Genomic DNA, 21,572 nt, shown 5'->3' on the forward strand with positions numbered 1-21,572 from the left:
TTAAATTAAAAAGGGAAATCGCTCCGGATCGGTTGGAGGTATTTTTTGATTGGTAAGGGAAGCTTCTAAATGACTCAGACGCCTCATTACGAGTTGGCCGGTTCGGAAATAAAGTGCTGGTAACGACGCATACTGGCACCTTTCCGGATCGGCCAAATCCAAGACTGCCGGTAAAGTCTCTGATCTAACGGCAGGCCTGACCTGCCAGTAGATCAGGCCCTGATGGGAAGACACATGCCCAAATCCCCAGCACCATTACTAACGGTGCCAGTGATTTGGGCAACACCATAGAATGGAGAGTTGCTGGCATCTTCGCCACCCATAATATTCTGCCAATAGTGGGATATCGGGCGGCAGAGACGGTACAGTAGTTTCCCGGTATCCCGCCGGAAAAATCATACTGAGCCCCAGCAAGTCTCAAGCAAGGGGTTTAAAAGATTCAAATGAAAAACTGACAGATGAGGTGTAAAAACATTAAACTAAAACAGAAACATGGCTGAAACTCCCCTACCCCACTGGTGCCTATCACCTTTCATCACCTTCTTTTAAACACAACCGACTAAAGGAGAAAATCAAGGAGAAGGAACAACAAAGGATACTCTTGACTTCTTCATTAAAGTAACAATTTCTTAACAGCCTGTAGCGCCAGCACACCCAGCATTAATGGCACGTAACCAAGCCTCACCTCAGCAAGGTCAGTTCCAAGTGATGTCTGCGCTGAAAGCACCAGAGCAGCAGCCCCCACCAGCACACCCCCCAAACGAACAAGGGAGTGCTTCCACTTTTGACATTAGTCCTTCCCATACCCGTGCAGGAGCAACATATTTATTCAAAGATTCTCAGTTAAAGGCACCATTATGGCCAATGCTTGGAGTCAAACCAGAAAGCGCAGGTGTTCTACATGCCCCTTGGATACCAGAGGATCTTAGAAATGTATCTAAGGACTTCCCAAATGTTAAATAAAAACCAGGAAAGTTAGTTGAATAGTTGCATACTGTTGTGCAGTGCTAGGATCCACCAAGGGCAGGCCTGAATCAATGAATTAATCTATGAATACCAGTAGTGTGCCAGCACCTTGTACAATATAATGATGGGATCTATGTGAAAATACGAATCCTTTACTGCGAATCCCAAAAATCTGGACCTTTTTTCTCTCATTTTTGCACTTCTTCACACAACTAAATGCAGGGGGGACCCTCTGCATCCCCCCACATCCCTCATTCCCCAATTACTACCTCTACTCCATTTACCATCCATATTTGTGTGAAAAAGTGCAAAACGTGGACAGAAAAACCAGAAATTTTTGGGTTTGCCGTAAAGGGGTTTGATATTTTCATCCTATGCTTAGTGGTGGGCCTACACAGAAGCCAGGTTTAGGTGGTGAATTGACACAGGCAAAAGAATATGTATCGATAAAAATATATGAGGTGTTCACAGGTAAATAGACTGGGCAGAAATTAATGATTGTAAGCAAAATATGAATGAGTCTCCAGCCAATTACCTAGATCAGTTGAGGATAGTGTTGACACAGCACTAAGAGATCAACAAACCAGCCAAAACTGCCTTAGAGGCGGTGACTACACAGTTTACGGGCTCTTGTCCGGGTTGCAGCAACAACTTTAGGTAACATGTTGGATGGCAAATGACACCATTAACGGAATTAGTGGCAAATCATTGTGTGTCATGTCGGGAATAGAACATGAACTAAATGAACGTAAATTAATTCAATTGCAGAGCTTTCAAGAGAAGAGGGAGAGGTGTAATTGTATGTGCAAATTAGACACTGAGAAAGGGGCGGGGAAGAGGCAGAGGGCATCATGATGGTACCAATGGTTTTCAAGATGCTCCTGGTTCTCAGAATGCATCTCAGGAAAGAATACCGTGTGTCATTACTGAAAACAGGAAGTGCACTGGAGGTTTGATTGCTCTAATGGGCCAGGTCTCGCAAATCCTTTACAATTCTGCTACACCTGCAGTTCAAGTAACTTAGTTTACATACTCGACCTGAAAGAAATGCACTCGACCCATGGCGAGTGATGACAAAAACGTTCAAAGCGCTTTCTGTAAAGTGGTGCATGTCACCATAAGCCCACTTCATGTTTGGTGCATTAATGCCACCCAGAGGCCAGCCACGCACAGTGCAGTAAATGTCAAACAAAAGTTGCAGACATACACGAATTTCATTGTACTTGCCAGCAATGTCGAGTACCATGCAAATGGTGCTCAACTTTCATAAAATCTATTTGCCTATACGAGTGGGTGAGTTTAATTTGTGAGCCTTGCACGCCACAGTTAATTTTTCACACCTCTTGTTCCTCCTCTCCCAAATGCCATCAGACAGGTTTTCAGCTGCAAGTGCCATGAAATGAAGGTTAGGACAGGTTGGGTAACAGGTAGCATCGATATGCAAAAACTAAAGCCCATAGACCAAGAAGGCCCCTTTGTTGACTGTTTAAATGAAGGGAAACAGAGTTTGCTTGATGGATGCAGTAACGCATCGCGCTCCAATATAGTATACAGATTTTTAAAATGTGTCTCTCTCTCCCTCTCTCTTACTATTGTGAAAGCTGTAGGCATTTCAAACAACCCTGTGTTACACCTTGTAACTGCACCTCTTTCTGCGACTATTTGTCCAATATCAGATCAGCGGGTGTTCATATGGAGTCTCTTGATATATATATTCCTGGACATTGTATAAAATGCATAGCAGCTTCATATGCCCAATATGGCCAATTTGTAATCGAGCCAAGTTGATCATATGTATGTCAATTATTCTCAATATAGAGTACTATGTGCATGATTTGTCACAGTTCAATTCATGCGATATGTCCCAAGCTACAAGCATTCACCAAATGACTTCCAAATTAATGTAATGTAAAGTGTTCAATGCTATAATCTAAAAGACATTGCTCCTCGGATTTAAAAGCATCCTCCTAAAATGTCAAAATCACCTACTGATCATAAAATGCATCTAATTTTAGATAATTTATTTTGCTCGTCCCTGTGTTCATATTAAGAGAAATCTACATGCTACTATGACGAGAAAGTGGCTGTAAAAATAAACAAATAAAAACAACAATAAAAAGGACCTCATATTGGAACAACTAGGAACTTCATCTGCCATTAAAATCAAGTTATTTCATACATAAGGAGATATATTCCTATATATGTAATATGGGGTTTTGTAGAGGCAGCCGTTTCCCAACTCTTACCGTTTTAGGCACTGTAAAGTACATAGAACTAATCTGCCTATGAAATCATGCATTTTAGACACAGTATGTATTACATATTATATAGCACTTTGCATTTTTTAAATATGAATTTGGAACAAGACCAAGACTGGTAGCCAGTCCGAAATGGGCATATTGTGTACATTGAGATGCTCTGCATGAAGCACTTTATAGCTCGCGCATTTGCATAATACACTATGCACTCTATACAAAGGGCAAGTGAATGATATATGAAAATGCATATGAATGATAACTGGGCAGAGAATAGAATGCCACAAAACCAAAAATGTATATATATCACATAAAGAAAGGCGCCGATATTCGAAAAACAACTGACATGCAGAAGCGTATACTGAGGCATTAAAAAATGGCGACCGACATATGCATGTCTAAGAGAACAACTATGCAATGATGAAAGAGAAAAGGGTCAATTATATGGTTTAAAGTATACCGCTTCAGAAATGTGCAAAACATTCTGAGGAAGCCGATAAGGGTGAAACACGTCAATTCTGATAGACGAATAAAAGCTATATTTGTAGACCGAACCATGCTCTTGTTTGGAATATTTACCTGGGTCTTTACGTATAGTTCCAATGGAGTGCGGAGTTGGGAAAGTTAAATGTTTAAATTCGTGGAGATACATATATACACACACATTATAGGGTGGTGTCAAGGTAAGGGACATCGATAGGAACCGCGCAAAAATGAATTGCTAATAACATTGGACATGTGCAACTGATTTGGCCGACATTCTGTAGTCAATTAGGGACGCATGCCCCGCCCCCAAGACTGAAAAGTTTCGTAAAGATTAGTTACAAAATAAAAAAGTGAAAAATAAAAAATATTAAAAAAAATAAAAAGTAGTGGCCTACTTCCCATTCATTTTCCCATAGACAAAAAAGATACATTATGCTGGAGCGCACAGCCCAAACTGCTGGATGGATTTAGACGAGAGGCCTTTTTGTGGTTTGCAGTAGTTTTTTTTAAATATTTGATGGAGAAGGGGGTGGCCCTTCTCCAAAATAGATTGCTATATCTCTGGTAAATTGCCAAAACCAGGTGTTTTTAGAAATCCAACAGCCACCATCTTTGTTTTTGCTCGTTGCGAGAGATAGCCATGGCTATAGCCAAGAACATCAGAAAAAGAAATGCAGGAAAAAAAGCCATTTGCAGGTCATAAAACATGCAAATGCCATTATTCTAGAGCTGGGGGATGGGAGGGAGGTAGAGGACACCAAGTGAAATTTGCGAGTTGGAGGGGGTCTAGGGACTGAGTTTGCAACAGAAAGCTTTTCTGTAGCCTCGGCTATGGACAGAACAGCTGCAAATAGCTGACATTTGAGCGCAAACTGCTTCACGGAAACAGCGTGTGCTATGGGGGGGAATGGGAGAGGGTAGGGGTGGTTAGGAGGCCATCATGTGCGAGTGGAGAGCAGGCACAGAGGAGGGGGACACTTGGTGAGGTCCTAAGGGGGCAGGAAAGCATTTTTTTCCCTGCCGTTTTTCCAATATTCAAGGTTATAACATGACCACAGATAGCCAAGCGTATCTGTAGTTCTGTACCCGTGGCTATAGAAATGTATTTCAAAAAAATAGATATTTCTACAGCTACAGTGACGTCAGGGGTGAAAAAAATCACTGACATGGCCTTATGCATCGGGTCTCCCATCCATGCAGTAAACAGGACTGACCCTGCTTAGCTACAAAGCGAGGAAGAGGCAAGCCCCGCAGACCATTTTTTTGCCTTTTGCTGAATTGCATTCTGGTATTTCTAGTCTCCCAGTCAAGATGTGGGGAATAATGCCACAATTGTACACGTTTTGCCTAACATAGTTCTATAAGGATTTATGTATTTGAGTGACACTATGGTATGTGTACTTTTCAAGTTATCTTTATAAAGTAGAGCATTGTTGAAAGCCAGACATGGGGGTGATGAGGGGAAATGATGATAGTGCAAGTAAGTCATGAGTTATTGCACACGATGTAGCAAGAGAGTTTGCCATTCCTGGACACTGGTGCAGAAATGTACCCCCGATTGTGGCTGCATTTCAGGGCACAAGTAAAGGACATGTGTGGGTGTATGGTGTAACTTTTTTTCAGAGGGCGGACACAACCCCTTTTTTTTAGGTTGGCAAGCTTGCTCAAGTATTTGGCTACCAGGATTTTACTCAGGTTGTCACATTCCCAGTGCAGATGCTTACCCACAAGACCACAAGAACTTGTTTCATATTAGGATTTTGTTTTCCAGGGAATATTTCAGGCAGATTGCTGGGTTTAAAAGGTGAGCACCCATTAATACTTTGCCACATATTTATTGGAACATTTCCTCCCTCAGGTTATTTTTCTGGTGATCATTACTTTTCTGTTGGTCTGTTGTCCAATGCTATTTTGTCTCGCACAACTTTTTTCTAAGGGGAAGGTCAATTGAACTACATTTGTATATTTCACTTTAACGGATATATGTTCACTTACTGTGCGAATATTCATGGGTACTAGCTTAGCTTTTGATTTTCGCTATTGGGGGCAAAAGTACCAGGTCATATGGTATTCTTGCAGCCGGTCATTGTTTTTCCTTTTCCGTGCTGCTTCAATTTAGTTAGTTGGGGTTGTGCAATGTATCACAATAGTCACCAAGAGAGCGGCTATAAAACAAGTGGCTTGCAGCACGCTGCTTAACCAAAGTGTGTGATCCTTGACAAATAATTTCATGTGACTGCGCATTGCCTAAATACATTGCGAGCTCTCAAAGCCTGCAATCTTTTATACATAACAATACCACTGTCAAAACAGGTCAAAATCAGTTTGTGATTGATGAACGTCTTTCAGCGTTGGGTTGCAAGTGTTTTAAAATATAGAGTGGTCGTGCCGACCGGCCATGGCTAGTGGTGGTAGTGTTCGAAAATGCACAGTGGGCACGGCCGAAGGCCACATGTAAATGTATGGCTCTTCAGTATGCAAAGTTATCCATAGAACGCTCCTCAGTATGCAAAGTTATTCATAGAACGATTTGAGATAGATTTCCTTGTCATCTGTGACTGTAGACCCTTGAAATATCTGTGCTACATTGATGATTTCCTCCCGATTTGGGCTACTGGGGAACAGGACCTCCTAAGCTTTCGCAGATTTAATGAATTCCATGCACTGATGCCTATGGGCGTGTTGCACTTTATAAGAAATACATCAAATCAAACCATCAGCCTCAAACTCTCTGACTCAACTGAAAAAGTACATTTCCTTGAAAACAGCATAACAATATAAGAGGACTAGTCACAGACCACAGTATATTATATAACAATCCACCAGACTGGCTAATCGCAGAATGGCAATTTTCACCCAGGAAACACAAAGCATACTACAATATTTATCCAAACATTAAGATACAACCGAAAAGTCTTACACACAAGGGACAGGGATACAAATGTACACGCTTTGAGATCAGACTTCATAATCCATGGATACAATCACAGAATTGTAGACAGCCAGATCCAAAGGGCAACACAGATCCCCCAGAGCAACCTCTTATAACAGAGCAAAGGTGTCCCAAACCCGGGTGCGACTGCGAGCCATTCTGCAACAAGGTGAACGCAAGAAATTTTCCTTGAGAGCCCCTCGCTTTCTGACGACTAGACAATCTGTAGGAAATTATGCTACTAAGCAAACTACATACAAAGTGCATGGGAAATGGAACTAAGCAATGCAAAAAAGATGCAAAAACTCAGCCACATAACATTTCGATACAATCAAGATACCCTACAAGGGGCAGGACCCTGCACCTTTCTCATGATTGCGATGAAACAATTCAGTTAGGCCTTTGACCCCTGGAGTCAAGCGTGGTACATGTGGTACGTTTGTGTCAAATACCATAACATGACTGGTTGTGCCTCTTCCCTAATGGCGCTCTAGGTGCCGAAGTCTGATATGTGGACAATTGTGCCACTACTGACTTTGCAAAGTGACCGGCCTGACATACACAGAGCTTTAACTACACTGCACCTACCACGCCTGACACCACCCTACCCCCTCCTGCCTTCCTGAGTGCACTCAAACAGGGCGGGCGTTGTGTTTTTCAAACACTTCTCTCTTTAGTTCCAATAACTGCTGCGCCACTTGACGCAGGCTTCCATTCTAACTTTGAAGACTGCAATGTGTAAGGGGAGGGTCCAACATCTATTATGCATTCCTCTTTGAGCAGCCTGCAAATCAGATACACAAACAAACACAGAAGAGGAAGAAAAGGAATCCCAGGAGGGGCTATGTACACTGTAATGTTTTTTTCAAAGGTTTCATTTTATCACTGCCCGAGGATGTGATCAAGACAAGGAAAGATTGAAAATAAATGACTGTTCGCCTGAATGAGGTATCAACTTATATACTCAACATACTGATCATGTTTTACTTCTTCTGCAATGTGAAGGAGGGTGGAATAAAAAGAAGAAAAAAAAACACTCCACCCCGAGAACTTACCAACGGTCAATGTGTAGTGCTGTAAAGGTGCGTAAGGCAGCTTTTCGGGTTAAGAGTTTGAATCCACACTGTGTATCTCTGACTCCTTTGACGCAAAGAAACCACACGAGAAAATGAAATCCATACATAAGAAATGTTCTAAAAACAGAGCGCTGAAAAACAACAAAAATAGTTGATATCATACTTTCAGCAACTACAGGCTAGAAACCATTCCAATAACTTGTCATCAATTAAACACACATTCAGAACAAAGACAGTCACGTGTCATGTGGAGAAATACACTTCACTGAACCGCCAGGAATCACACACAGGAAACTACAGGCATAGCAGGGACGCCACATATTAAAAGTACTAATAAAAGCCTCTGTTGAACGAAAATAATTCCCCTACACCAGTCCATCAATTACATACAAAAGAAATATAGTTATGAGAGAAATCTAAGAACTGCTGTGCATCTGACCAGTGTGTTGCATTCAGCCCAATGCTCCAGAATTATTGTTACAAAGGTGAAATACTGGCTAATTCAAAAAGGAAAGGGCAGAACAGGATTAATACCTTACAATGATGGAAAATAGATGAAGTCTTATATATCGCTTTAGTACATAAAAGAAAGCAGCTAATATTTGTGTATTAAAGTCACAGACAATTCGAAATGACAAAGAAGAATATAAATTACCATTGCACAAGTATCTGGTTTGCGTCATCTACTTTGGGGGTACCAACATATACATACGGCAAACACAAGTCCAATTTGGAATACGTGTGTCTAAATACCAGAGCATTTGCACCTACTGGACTTCTTTTAAGACCAAAATCTGTAACATGTGATTTTCTGACCTTTTGCACTTGTGAAGAAGTGGGAAAGCGCAGCCAAGTGCAGTCCTGTATGGGAGGCTGGCTGTGCTACATGCCACTGGACCCTGTGAAGGAGCTGTGCATACCTGTAGCTTGCGGTTTTCTCATCTGCCACCCCTGTGGCAAACACGAAACCAAGGACAGTTCTGTATTCTGGGAGCTGTTTTAAAAGAAGATATGGAGGTATAGACTCCCAGAGGCGGACGCGTTGTGGAAACCCACGGACCACCTTTTCTTGGAGTCTAGAATTCTCTCAACTTCTAGTTGCCAGTCGGTAGCACCCAAGATGAACTAAAAGTGAACTAAACATTCACTGTAGATGCATGTATGTTGTGTCCGGACAGTAATTTATTTTTTTTGTTCGTGATTCCTATGCACGCCCAACACTACTCCAACCACTTTGACCATATAAACATGCTACTGGTCTGAAGTATTGCGAAACCTTCAAATATTGACAATAATTGTGGAGTAAGTTATGCCATCTGTGGTCTTTCACCTCTCTGTGACTGTCATCGGGACTCATCAGGAAAAGTAAGGACTCTCTTGAAATATAATATTCCATTTAAAACAGCATCAAGGCAGACCTTGGGCTCTCTGAATTTCTATCTTAAGAAAGTGGCTGGCTAGGTGGACGCTCAAATAGTGGCAACTAAGCATTCATTGAGATCAACGCATGTGACAAAAGGCATTATTACGGATAAGCCTGAAAAGCGTGCTTCCTCGATGAGCCTAGTACAATAGCAATTAATATTTTCTCAAAATCGCTGCAAGTTTGCTCTCCATTAATATGCACCTGTTCTTAACTAAGCCTTCGTAACAGTTCAGAACCTGTTTACTGCCTAATATGGGTTCTACTCGAAAGCTTTCCAATTAAGTATCTAAATCAAGTAATGCACCAGAAAGGAGAATTGTACCATAAATAACCTTCACGAGCTTTCGCAACCAACCATGCTGGCCAGAGTAATACGATTGATTCATTTCAGACTCATTGGGTATCATCATTGAAATGTAGCTTGGGTCTTTAGGCCCAGCAGACTCGGTACCCACATCTGGGCATAACCATCCCACTTGGGTAGGAGGTGAGGTTTCCTTAGGGAGCCGGTATAAAGCCTGCAGCCGATGCTATTGACTGAATTTGTTTTAAATACTATTTTTAACTGTTTTAAAAGTGCTAATCAGTGCGGTTGAGGAACGTTATTTTACTTACCTCTGATTGTGCTTCCAGTCATTGATACGTAGCTTTCTGTGAGGGCAAGAGTATTTCCCTGCAGTCCTCTTTCTGTCTCTGTGAGGCCGAGCTTCCCCGGCAGGGGCGTTGCTAGGGGGGGGCTAAAGGGGCTATAGCCCCTGATCTTTTGGTTGTAGCCCCGGATAGAATCTCAGAAGCTACAGCCAAAAGACCAGCTAGCCCCCAGTCCCAACAGTTCCGACACCAGCTTAGCCCCGGGTCTTTTCCAGACCTAGCAACTCCCCTGTTCCCCGGCTCCCACATGACATCCACTAGGCATTTATGTGCCAATGCTCACGTCCGCGGCGGGCGGGCGCACCGTCAGCGCGCATAAGGCAAGCCTGCTTGTGCCTGTCCATGCACGGACCGAGCACACTAAACGAGATAATAATCTCAAAACAAATATACTACAAAGAGCACGGAATACCATCCGCACTCTGCTTATCTCATTGGCGCCACCTGACACATCATGGCCAGTAGGATTCCTACCTCACCCTCAGATTCCTACTACTATTACTACCACTTCATCCAGTCTCAAGTGTGGTATGCTGAATACTCGCTCCCTGGTGGCTCACGCTGGGCACCATTATGATCTAGTGTCTACTCACGGAAACCTGGCTTCAGCAATCCTCAGGCCTTTCGGTGGTCCAGGCTCTCCCACCGGGATACAGTCTGATTCATGCTGACCGTACCGCCGCTCATCCTGGCGTAGGGGTCGCTATTATGTATAAAGATATCTACACTGCTCGGTGCACCCTACCTACGCATTCTTTGAGGATGGAGTGCCTCTTTGCGCATTTGACCATCTCCCCTCAATCCACCCAGACAACCTTGGTAGTATATAGAACTCCGGGCGCTGATGCTAATTTTTGCATTGCTTTCCCTGAATTTATATCGGAACTCATGACAGAATATCCTAATCTTTGGGTTGCTGGCGACTTTAATTTGTCTCCCAACACCTTTAATTCTAATCAGGCCTCGTGCTTCTTGGCGTCTATGGACGAGTTGGGGCTCCCGCAACTGATTAGTAAACCTACTCACCAACTGGGCAACACCCTTGACTTTATATGGGTTCCTGCTTCTTCTGTCTAAATGTCTTCTCCCTATCCTCTTGTTTGGTCAGACCATTTTCTTATTCAATTTGCTCTTCCTTACCTACCCTCAAGTCCTTAGTCCCTAAACCTACCTCCCTTAAGCGTGATTGGCGGAAACATCTCAATCTAAGCTTGTTAAAGCTATGCATGAACGCCTCTCTTCTATTAGTTCTCCTACTCTTATCACAATAGAAAATGCCTTTTTGGAAGTGGTCGATCTTATGGCCCGCTTAAATTGTCCAAAAGCATTAAGCACAGGTCAGAACCCTGGTTCTCTAATGAACTCAAATTAAAAAAGCTGGCCTGTAGACAAGCAGAAAGGAATTGGAGGCTATGCTACTCCCCTACAGCTAAGCTCACCTTTCGCAACCTGTTGACTAATTATCATCAGACTATTGCCCTGGCTAAAAAGACCTTCTTTGGAGCCAAGATTGAAGCAGCCATAAATAAACGTAAGGCTCTATGTGAATTGGTTAACTCCCTTTCCGCCCCTAATAAAATGGACTCTGCTATAATTCCGTCTCAAGTCTTGTGTGACTCTCTCGTGACTTTTTTCTCTTCTAAAATAGAATGCATATGTGCAGATATTGCTAAAGTGGCTTCTGCTATGATTGCTTGTCGGAGCCCTTGGCGGCTGGCGGCCCCTACAGCGTCATAGTCGTCTTTTCTTGTGTTCTCTAATTCTGAGATACTTAAAGCGATTCATGGCCTTAAATCTGCCTCTCCAGCAGATGCCATGCCTCTTGCTCTGATTAAAGATAATGCGCCCGAGCTACTTCCTTATATCTCGGCTGCTATAAATAACTCATTCCAAATTGGTGTAATCCCCAGCCAACTTAAACATGCGTTGGTGCTTCCCCTGCTGAAGAAACCCACGCTTGATCCCAATGTTATGGCTAACTTTAGGCCTATCTCTCTGCTTCCATTTAATATGAAGCTGCTCGAGTCTGGTCTCCCCTCTTCTCTCCTCGTTCCTGGAATCTTCCGGATTCTTTGACCCCTTTCAGTCTGGCTTTCGCCCTGGTAGGGGTACAGAGTCTGTACTTCACTCTGTCATGGACAACCTTGCCCGGTTAGTCGACCAGGGTGGGGTGGGAGCGGTATTATTGGATTTATCTGCTGAGTTTGGCATCTCGGGTCAGGTCCTCGACTGGTTTCAAGCTTTTCTGACTGATCGGACCCAGTCAGTGTCTTTGCCTCCTTTTTTCTCCCTCCCGGGACTGCTTTTCTGTGGCGTCCCTCAGGGATCTGCACTCTCCCCTATTCTCTTCAACCTGTACATTTGCCCTCTTATGCTTCTTTTATTGGCACATGGGTTCAGATAGTACTCCTATGCCGATGATACGCAGATCGGATTTGGTTTCACCTCACCAGGGCTGACACTGCGACCCGGCTACAAAGCTGCCTGGAAGATCTTGGCACCTGGATGGCGACTAATTGGCTGAAGCTCAATGGTTCTAAAATGGAGGTTCTGGTGGTGGACACCCCTAGCCCCCACTCTTTTTGGACCTTGGAGTTCTGGCCTACCTCACTAGGCACGTGCCCTACACCTGCGACCTCAGTTAAAAATCTGGGCGTTGTGTTCTCATCCTCTCTTTCCATGGCACCACAGGTGGCATCTGTCTGTAAATCTGGGCACTTCAAATTACGGATTTTACGTAAGGTGCTCCCCTTCATTCCAGCCAAACATCGGTCCCCTGTGGTGGCTGCCCTGGTTTTGAGGATCACAGATTACTGTAACTCTATACCTGGGCCAGCCTAGCTACCTCACTAAGCGCCTTCAACTGCTTCAAAACTCTGCGGCTCGGGCGGCGATTCGTCCTCCTCCCCGTGCTCACATGACTCGCTACTCAAGCAACTTCATTGGCTCCCGATTGAGAAGTGCATCCTTTTATAATCCCTGTGCCTAGTACACCGCGCTTCCTACAATCAAGATGCCGAATACTTACAGGATAAATTCTCCCGCTATGTGCCATCCCGATCTTTGCGCTCCCAGTCGGCTTTACTGATCGCAGTTCTGCAAGTTAGGCTGTCCCAGATTGGCGGTCCCGCCTTCTCTGTAATGGCTGCCTTATCCTGGAACAGACTACCCTTCGATCTTCATGCCTGCGAAAACCATCTGGTTTTCCGCCATAACCTGAAGACCCATTTGTTCTAGTACTTGCTGCTGCACCTTACTGTCTACCTTAGAGCCAAGATACCTCCGGGTGAATGTTGCGCTTTAGAAATTCATTTAACATAACATAAGATAACTTGGGGTGACGAAGCAAAGCAAAATAGGTGGCGGCAGGAAGATTTAGAATTAATTTTAACACTGGCATCGCTCTGACCAACCATCCAAACTATCATTCTTCAGCCTGCCAAGCTACACCTCACTGATGACGCACAATGAGGCCGAAACATGTCTGGGGTTGCTTGTGGTCTTATGCAGAAAGCATGTGGCCAAGCAGTTCAGGCTGGGCTGCCCCTTTTTGGAGTGGGACCAATCCAGTTTTGTATGTGGTCCTACCGCTTTCTGTAATGGCTTGGCATGCTGAACGACAATGGTCTGGAGGGTTGCCCAAAGCAATGCTAGAGGTTAACATGAATTCAAACCTTTCCAGCCATCCTCTCTTGTGTTGTGGAACCTTTACATGACTATCAAAGGAAATCTGTATGGGCTACAGAGCGAATGCAGTCCCTTGGGTAGCCCATGTGAAGATTCATGGTCCCCTTGATTACCTTCGTGCTCACTGAATTACCTTTGGAGCTTGGATAAGGGATGCATTAATAATGTGAAGAAAAGTATTTGATTGAAGTTCAAGAGCTCTTTTGGAGTTCAGCAAAACAACAAATAGATTTCATGAGCCGCTAACTCTACTTAAAAGGTAGACAACCTTATAAAGCATGGTCTCCCCATTTATACCACCAAAGTGTAATTACTAAATTACATCTGAACTGTCTTGCCCTTCATTGGATTACTTCAAAATGGTGCACAAAAAGGGGATGAATTATCTTATTGCAACAATAGTGCTTGTACTTTATGTATTAATGACCAAGACACAGCGATGCATTTGTTATTCTTCTGCCCTATGTATAGTCAGATTAGAAGGTACACTGAAACCACTTAAGAAAACTACATTTTAGGCAAGGTTGTATTTGTACTTTGGGCACCTTTTCCCTCTTGTACCTGGGCACTTAAGCACTTTGTTAAGCAGGCTTTGAGATTATGATATTCACCAGTAAAGGCTGTTGCACAACCTGTGGTATAAATTTTAATTAAAGTTACAAGTATAACTAAGTCCTGGAAACAAACATTAGTAACAAGTCATTGGAATCTTAACAAGTCTATTTAGGGTGACCCTGTTATAACTGCATTATACCCAAGGATGTTTGCACTTTACTAGATAGTTTTTGCTAAAGCCAAGTTAAAGTAAAATGTACTTTTATTTTTCGTATGTACTATAGACTATAGCCATTATTATTTTTGTACACGTTAATGTTTGCCTGACATGATTAATGGTATTTGTATTTTATCTACTGAATCAATATTTATGTAATGTCTTTTTGTAACTATTTTTAGTTGTAACGTTCCTGGTATTATTTATTGTAAAGAAATACAGTTTTGATTAATTGAGAATACCAAAAGACACATTTACATCCATCAAAGCAATTACAAACGCTATTGTTCACAAATCCCATCTAATGTATTGTTCCGTCCTACAGCATGTGCGTTTGTCAAGGATACAATCTTCCTGTGGATGGGTTTTTCAACCACAATTGGACAATAACCATCAACGCATCTGTAATATCAATATTTTGGGACGATCATCAGGTACCAGTTTGTCCATATGCGGTCGCAGTAATAAGAAGTAATATGCCTACGTTCATGGTCTGAATACGTGCGGATGGAAAAGTGTTGCATTTCAAAGGGAAAGCCATGTGCATTGATGAAACATTGGTGATGGAACATAAGCGCATTAGATTTAACCACACAGAACGTGGACTAAAGAATGCAAATATAGGGATTAATCGATCGATCGATCGATCCACACAATCGGCAATATTTGTTGGAAGTTGACAGCTCTAGAATAAATGCAAATAATGCAATGTTTTCTAGCTATCACACAATCAGCAATATTTGTTGGAAGTTGACAGTTCTAGAAGAAATGCAAATAATGCAATGTTTTCTAGCTATCACACAATCGGCAATATTTGTTGGAAGTTGACAGTTCTAGAATAAATGCAAATAATGCAATGTTTTCTAGCCATCACTTGTATTGGCAAAAGTTATCAATGCTTTTGTGGATGTAATGTTCTATTTTGAGCACAATGTTACAAATGTAACTACTTTTTACATTCCCAACTATTGCTAATTTCTTCAAGATATAGGTTATTTACTCCTTTTAATGAAAAGAAAGAACATTTGCGCTGTGTGTTGATCTTTGTGGTTTTGCGTTAGGTAACGTTATGACGTGGGTGATGACAGGGTACGTTTGGCTATGCTGTCCACGAACGTTATGAAAATAGGTGGAGCATATAGTTTTGACTAGTGATGTCAGCTTGAGGGGCAGGTGATCTAAATTACTGATGCAAGGGCACTTTAACTTAGGGCAATGGATCAACGGCTAACTTTAGCACAAGATGGCGGTACCCGACGCATCAGTTTAGAATGTGTACATTTGACAAAAACTAAGATAAGATGCATTGTTATGATTGATTGATCGATGTATGCTAAAAAAAACACATGCCCGGTGGATTATAACATTTCCATGTGAACGTGCCCTTTAAACAAACTCTTAGAGTAGAGGTTTCCTCCATTATGAAAAATCTCTTCAAGGATAGAGTTCCATATATGAATTAGAGGTCCAAGAAACTTTTTTTTGCAGCTTCCCTCTAAATAGAACTACTACAAACTCGTCTTTTGCCGAACTCGGCAGGGTCAATGGGCCCTACCAATCCACATAAATGATATTATTGACTTAGAATATACATTTCAGAAATGAAGAAATAAATCTTCTTAGTGAGAGGAAATCTAGCAAAAAATGTATCTTGGGCCACTAATTTATATATGGAACTCTTGCACTAAAGCACATCTTTATCAATAGAGGAGACTTCTCTACTGTAGGAGCTACATTATGGAAAATGCATTAAATGTCAAAGAGTTAGTGGTCAATTGCTGTAGTAATTGCTTGGGTGGATAAAAATATGTTTTGAAGAAAACCCAGTGGCTGAGCATGTGTCAGCACTTAAAGACACACGTCTTCTAAATTTGTTTTCTGTTTGCAGGAATTATTTGTTGGTAACTTAGATATGTGTGCACTGGTAATTGCATTCTTCATTGTCATTTCAGATTGTCAATGTCTGGTCATTGACTTAAACACAAATATTCACTACTTCTATTCGCTAGGACTAAAATTAATACATAAGAAATACATCTATTTTCCATCATTCTAAATTATTAATCACATTTTCTCCTTTTCAAATTACGTGAAACAGCAACCACCATTTCACCTTTGTAACATTTTTGAAAAATATTTTGTGTAACATTTTGTGGAAAAAGTGGCACTCATGAGGGATACCTGTAAAGTGCCGTTCTTTAAGTGACACAGTACAAGACATAAAATATTTATGTGAGGACATTACAAACAACATAGCTAAAATGCTTGTGTAATTCATGAGATAGAATGAACAAAAGGAATTCTGTAAAGCTAAGGCAAATATTAACAATTTGTCAAAAAGTGGGAGGGTTTTCTTTAAAAACTAAGTGGCATGGAAGATGTATAGACTTCAATGGTTAGAAATAGGGGAGCAAAGAAAATAAAAATAAGTCGATAAAAAGGAGGATTAGCAACTACAGAGAGTTCAAAAATGAGCAATGAAAAAATGTACAGATCATTCTTTCAACAAAATATTATCAATGCTTGGTCAATTTAAATAGCTAATTGCTTATCTTTTTAGCAGAGCTTCACTTATATTTTAATAAAAGTTCCCACATCCTAGCCCAGAATGGAATCAATTACCTCTGCTATTGCGGTGCTCTCCAAGTGGGCTCGGGATCCACAGACAATGGCCATTTGATCCTGCAAATACATGGGAAAGGTAAGCAAGAAATCATATGATTTGTATAAATATGGCATTCATGGCAAGGCTTTCAGTTAGACATCTATCACATGATTACTTAGTTGTGGAAAAACATTTTATTTCTGCACTGAAAGTGATCAACTATTTGCCAAGTGTCCCCCTCTCTGCTGGAATGTTTTTCTGAAGTTAATCTGGGAAGAGAAAATCATATAATTTCTCATTCTTCATTAGAAATCCTTCTAATGTACACATGTAGACATCACTCTTCCCACAATTATTAGCCTTTGGTAGAAGTTGCAAAAAAATAAGATGAAGTTAGCTTTGCAGTATGTGATAAAGAAGCATTGCGAAAAACGCTGAAGTACTTCATTGCACACAAAATAATTTCCAAAGTTTACAACCTGTAAACAAATTGCAATACACATGTTTAATCTGGTATCAATCCTAAATAAGTTTCTTCTCAATGCCGCATAGACAGATACAAAATGGAGCTAAACAGATGGTGCACCCTTCCAGTTTAGGTTTCTTTTGCAAGATGACAGAACAACCGCCAACCCTGGTACCAGGAGGGATGCTTGCCCCATAAGCACTTGAATGAAAAACAGTTATTTAAGGAGCTTTCCAAAAGCAGAGTAGCTGGGTTGTTGAGCATAATCCCTCATATGAGACGTAAAGTCCCTTTCTGCCATGAGGCCCCAGCATTTTAATGGTTTCCCCACGGAAAACTCCATGTGAACTCAGTACTGAGTCCAGCAGGCAGTCATTGTTTCTCTGAACCAGTGAATGCCATATGGATGGCCGTGGTTGCTGTATGCCTCAGAGGGCAAGTGATAAAGTGGTCAGGATCACCCATGACCAGTTTATGAATGTTGTAAGGGGTGCAAATGTGAATCTCCACCTAAAAGGAAGCCTGGTTACGAGCCTGCAATAGCAGAATGTTGTGGCACTCACTGAGTGGGTGAATTGATGCAATCCCTTAATGCTGGTCACCAGAAACATTCACTCCTTCAATCAGGAGCTGCATGCTACCGCTTTAAAAAAATAATGTTTGAAGAAAGCACTTCTATGTGCTGATAGTGCTGCTCCAGCAGCTTCACAGCCTCCATTCCCAATCTCTGCCTCTTCCTTCCACCCTCTTCCTTCTCGCTCACCCCTCCGATTGGGCGTGCTGCCATCGTCTAACACCACTGTCGGTGGAATTAGTTTGTTGCCGCTCGGTGTGGCTCACTCCTTCCATCAGGAGCTGCGGGGAGTGCTTATAACATTCTTATGCTCCCGCTTTTGTTTTTTTTTTGTTTTGGGGAAAGCACTTCCTTGTGCTGATCCTACTGCTTCGTGGCCTCCATTCCCTTTGCAGCCCCTCCGACTAAGAGCCCTGAGGCAAAGGGCAGCTCCCCCAGTTGCAGCTCCAGAGGGTGTTTGCTGGTGTTCGCCATGGGAGCATGCAGCGCAGTAGTCAACCATCAGCAACTGACAAGGTAAGAAAGGTGCAGGAAGGGGGAACAGCCATTACTGCTCCCCATTTAACTGTCCCTCCCCTCCTATTATTTCTTTTATCTAATTTTGCAGTCTGCTGCACTTGGCAGTTGTATCTTTTCCTTACCCGAGATTGGTAAATTGTCTTAATTGCCTGTGGTGTTTTTCCCTATTTTTCTAGAAAATTATAATCTGTGTGCGCTAATGTTTTGTTGCTATGTTAACAATTTAGGCTCTTTTCTAGGAAAAGTCAAATCTGTGGGCTCTTGCATCTGCTTCTATGTTTAAAATTAGGCTTTTTCCCCCTCTATCCTTCTGCCTTTGGGTTTCCCTCTGTCCTGTTAACTTAGGTGTCATGCTTTTTGCGATACAATGTAATTTAGGCCTTTTCCCCCTTCCTGGACAGTTGACTCTAAATTGTGTCATTGTTGTTGGTTGTAGTTGGTGTTGTGTTCTGCAGTTCCTCCCTCTCTCCTTCTCTCCCCCCTTCTTTCTCTCCACACTCTCCCTCAATGGTGCTCTCAATCTACCCTATCTTCTCTAATTGCTATTTTATCACGTGTTCCATCACTCTGATGCAGTCTGGAAGGAAAATGTTCAAGATGGATCTCCTGGTTTCCAATCCAGGCCTGCCCATCGCTGACCTCTAAGTCACTGCTTCTTCCAGGAGACTTTCACTGACATCCTCTTTGTCGTCCCTTCGCTGGAACTTTGGATTCCCCTTGCAGTCTCTGTGCTCTCCCCTTTCTCTTCATCTCACATTAATGGTGACACCCGTTGGGAGGTACTCTTGGCATCCTTCCTGTCCTCTAGGGTCATCATTAATGTGTACCTAAATGGCACGGTCATGGTCCAGGGCTCCCATCCCAACCTCTCCTTGATAGGCGTCTTCCGTCTCTCATCAACTTCCTCCCCTCTCCTGTCACTCCTCCTTCTGCCACCCCTTTGGCCCCTCTGCCACCTCCAACAGGGTGTAGCACTCTACTGTACACCCCCCACCCCCTCGGAAAACCTTCAGAAGTGGCAACCTGCTCCACTTAGCTACCCTCAACTCTCCCTCTGCCGTCAAACGCTCCTCTGACATCTGCCACCTCCTTGAAGACATCGACCTAGATGTCCTCGCTCTCACCGAGACGTGTTTCACTGCCAGCACTATCATGAGTTTTGACACTCTCCTCGCTGAGGGGTACAAGATCCTTTCTAATCCCAGAACCTAACCGGCACGTGGGTGGGGTTGTACTGATGTTCCCTGAGAGGGTCCCTGCTACCATCATACCCACTCAGGCCTACTCCTCTTCTGAATGCCTTGTCTACAGGCTTGGCGTCTCTCTCTGATCTGGCCACCATCTACAGGCCCCCTGGCCAGGTCTCCCACTTCCTCTCAGAATGGGCTGATCTCACCTCTTCTCTCCTTGCCTCTTCCTCCAAGCTTCTCCTTCTCGGAGACTTCAATATTCACCTTGATTCCCCTGATGTGACCTGTCTGCTCTTCTGCAACCTTTGTGACTCTTTCCCTCTCCATTCTTCCTTTCAGTCAACGCACTTAGCCGGACACACCTTATATGCTCTCATCTCTTCAGACATCCCCATTTACAACCCTCTCATTACTCTTCTCTAATGGTCTGATCATACTCTCCTGTCCACTCACATGGACCTCCTGGGTTCCCTGGCTAAGACCCCGCCCGCACTGCAAGCCTCCTTCTCAGTCATTCGACCTATGAAGTGAGGGTCAGTTGCCGCTTTTGCCGCCACCTTCACTCCCAACTCCCGCCACTGACGCTCTGACACAGCCCTTACTGTTATTCAATTCTCCATCTCCTACCTTCTGGACATCCTTGCCCCTGTCATGCGGATATGCATGAAACCTGACTCCAATTCCTAGTAGGACTCCGACCTGGCAGTTCTGAAACGCAGGTGTAGAGTGGCTGAGCAGAAGTGGCAGGCTTCGAGCACATCCTCTGACAAACTAGCCTGCTGCCTGCTCCAAAAGCAATACAGACTCTCCATCAGCTTGAAGAGGGCCTATATTCAAGCCTGCATCCCTGCGGCCACGGCTGAACTTTTCCAAATCTGCAAAGAACTTGCCAACCCTACTGCAGTCTCCACTTCTTCTCTGTCTTTCCTGGTGCTCTGCACTTCTCTGGCCTCTAACTTCATTTCTAAAACTAAGGACATCTTGTCCTCACTTTCCTCTATTCACCCTTCTCCCTCACTCGTTCGCTCTCAGGCATCCCTTGGCCCCCCTCCTGCCTCCCCTTCTACTCTCCTCTCTTTTGCCAAGAACACCTGGGTTTCTAGACAAGTCCGCTCTATGAAAGTCTCATCCAAACAGGTTCTCCCCTGCTCCTCCAGAACTATCAAGGACAACCTGGTCTCCCTTGCTCCAGTCTTGGCCGATTTCTGTAATCACTCTTTTGCCACTCGATCCTTCCCCTTACTCCTCAAGCACTCCCTTGTGCACCCTCTCTTCAAAAAGCCTTCTGCCAACCCTTCCTGTCGGGCAAACTACCACCCTATCTCCATTAACCCCTTCATGGGAAAGCTCTTGGAGAAGATGGCCATCTCCCAGCTTATCCACCACACTGAATCTGTAGGTTGTCTCCACAACCACTAGTTTGGCTTCAGAGTTGCCAGAGGCACGGAAACTGCTCTCCTGAACACCCGTGAAGACCGGCTCTCTAATCTCGATTACAGCTCTCCTTTTGTTCTCATCCTTGACCTTTCCTCTGCCTTTGATATGGTCAATCATGCCACTCTGATAAGTCGTCTCTGTGATACCCTTGGCATCATATACTTGGCTCTGGACTGGTTGACCTCCTTCCTCTCGGACCAACCTTCCCAGGTTCAATTGGGTCCTCTTCGCTGCACTATCTCACTCTCCACCTGCAGTGTCCTTCAGGGCTCTATCCTCTCACCCTGGCTTTTCAACATCTAACTGGCCCCTCTAGCCCATTTGATCTCCACCTTCTCTCCTAACTTCCAGTGTTACGTGTATGACACACACCTCTCCTTCAAGCTTCCTTTCTCTGCCTCCTCCTCTTCTTCTCTCATTCCTTGCTGCCTGTCTGCTTTTCAGGCATGGTGTACTGCGAATAATCTCTGCCTTAATGCCAATAAGACAGAGAACCTTCTCATTGGGCCCCCTGTTCCCTCTTTCCCTCC

The 21,572-nt window shown here is 43.3% G+C and overlaps 1 protein-coding gene across 1 annotated transcript in view; it reads right to left on the reverse strand.

The window, feature by feature from the left end:
- ALG5 (ALG5 dolichyl-phosphate beta-glucosyltransferase) overlaps positions 1 to 21,572 on the reverse strand; it is a 275,306-nt gene that overhangs the window by 38,023 nt on the left and 215,711 nt on the right. The window contains exons 7-8 of the mRNA XM_069639106.1: positions 16,874 to 16,933; positions 7,695 to 7,846 (exon numbers count right to left, since the gene is read on the reverse strand). Coding sequence (XP_069495207.1) covers positions 7,695 to 7,846; positions 16,874 to 16,933 — 212 coding nt within the window. The remainder of the gene's footprint in view (positions 1 to 7,694; positions 7,847 to 16,873; positions 16,934 to 21,572) is intronic.

Source organism: Ambystoma mexicanum, chromosome 7q (genome assembly GCF_040938575.1).
Source record: "Ambystoma mexicanum isolate Mex_15411 chromosome 7q, UKY_AmexF1_1, whole genome shotgun sequence".
Lineage (NCBI taxonomy): Eukaryota > Metazoa > Chordata > Amphibia > Caudata > Ambystomatidae > Ambystoma > Ambystoma mexicanum.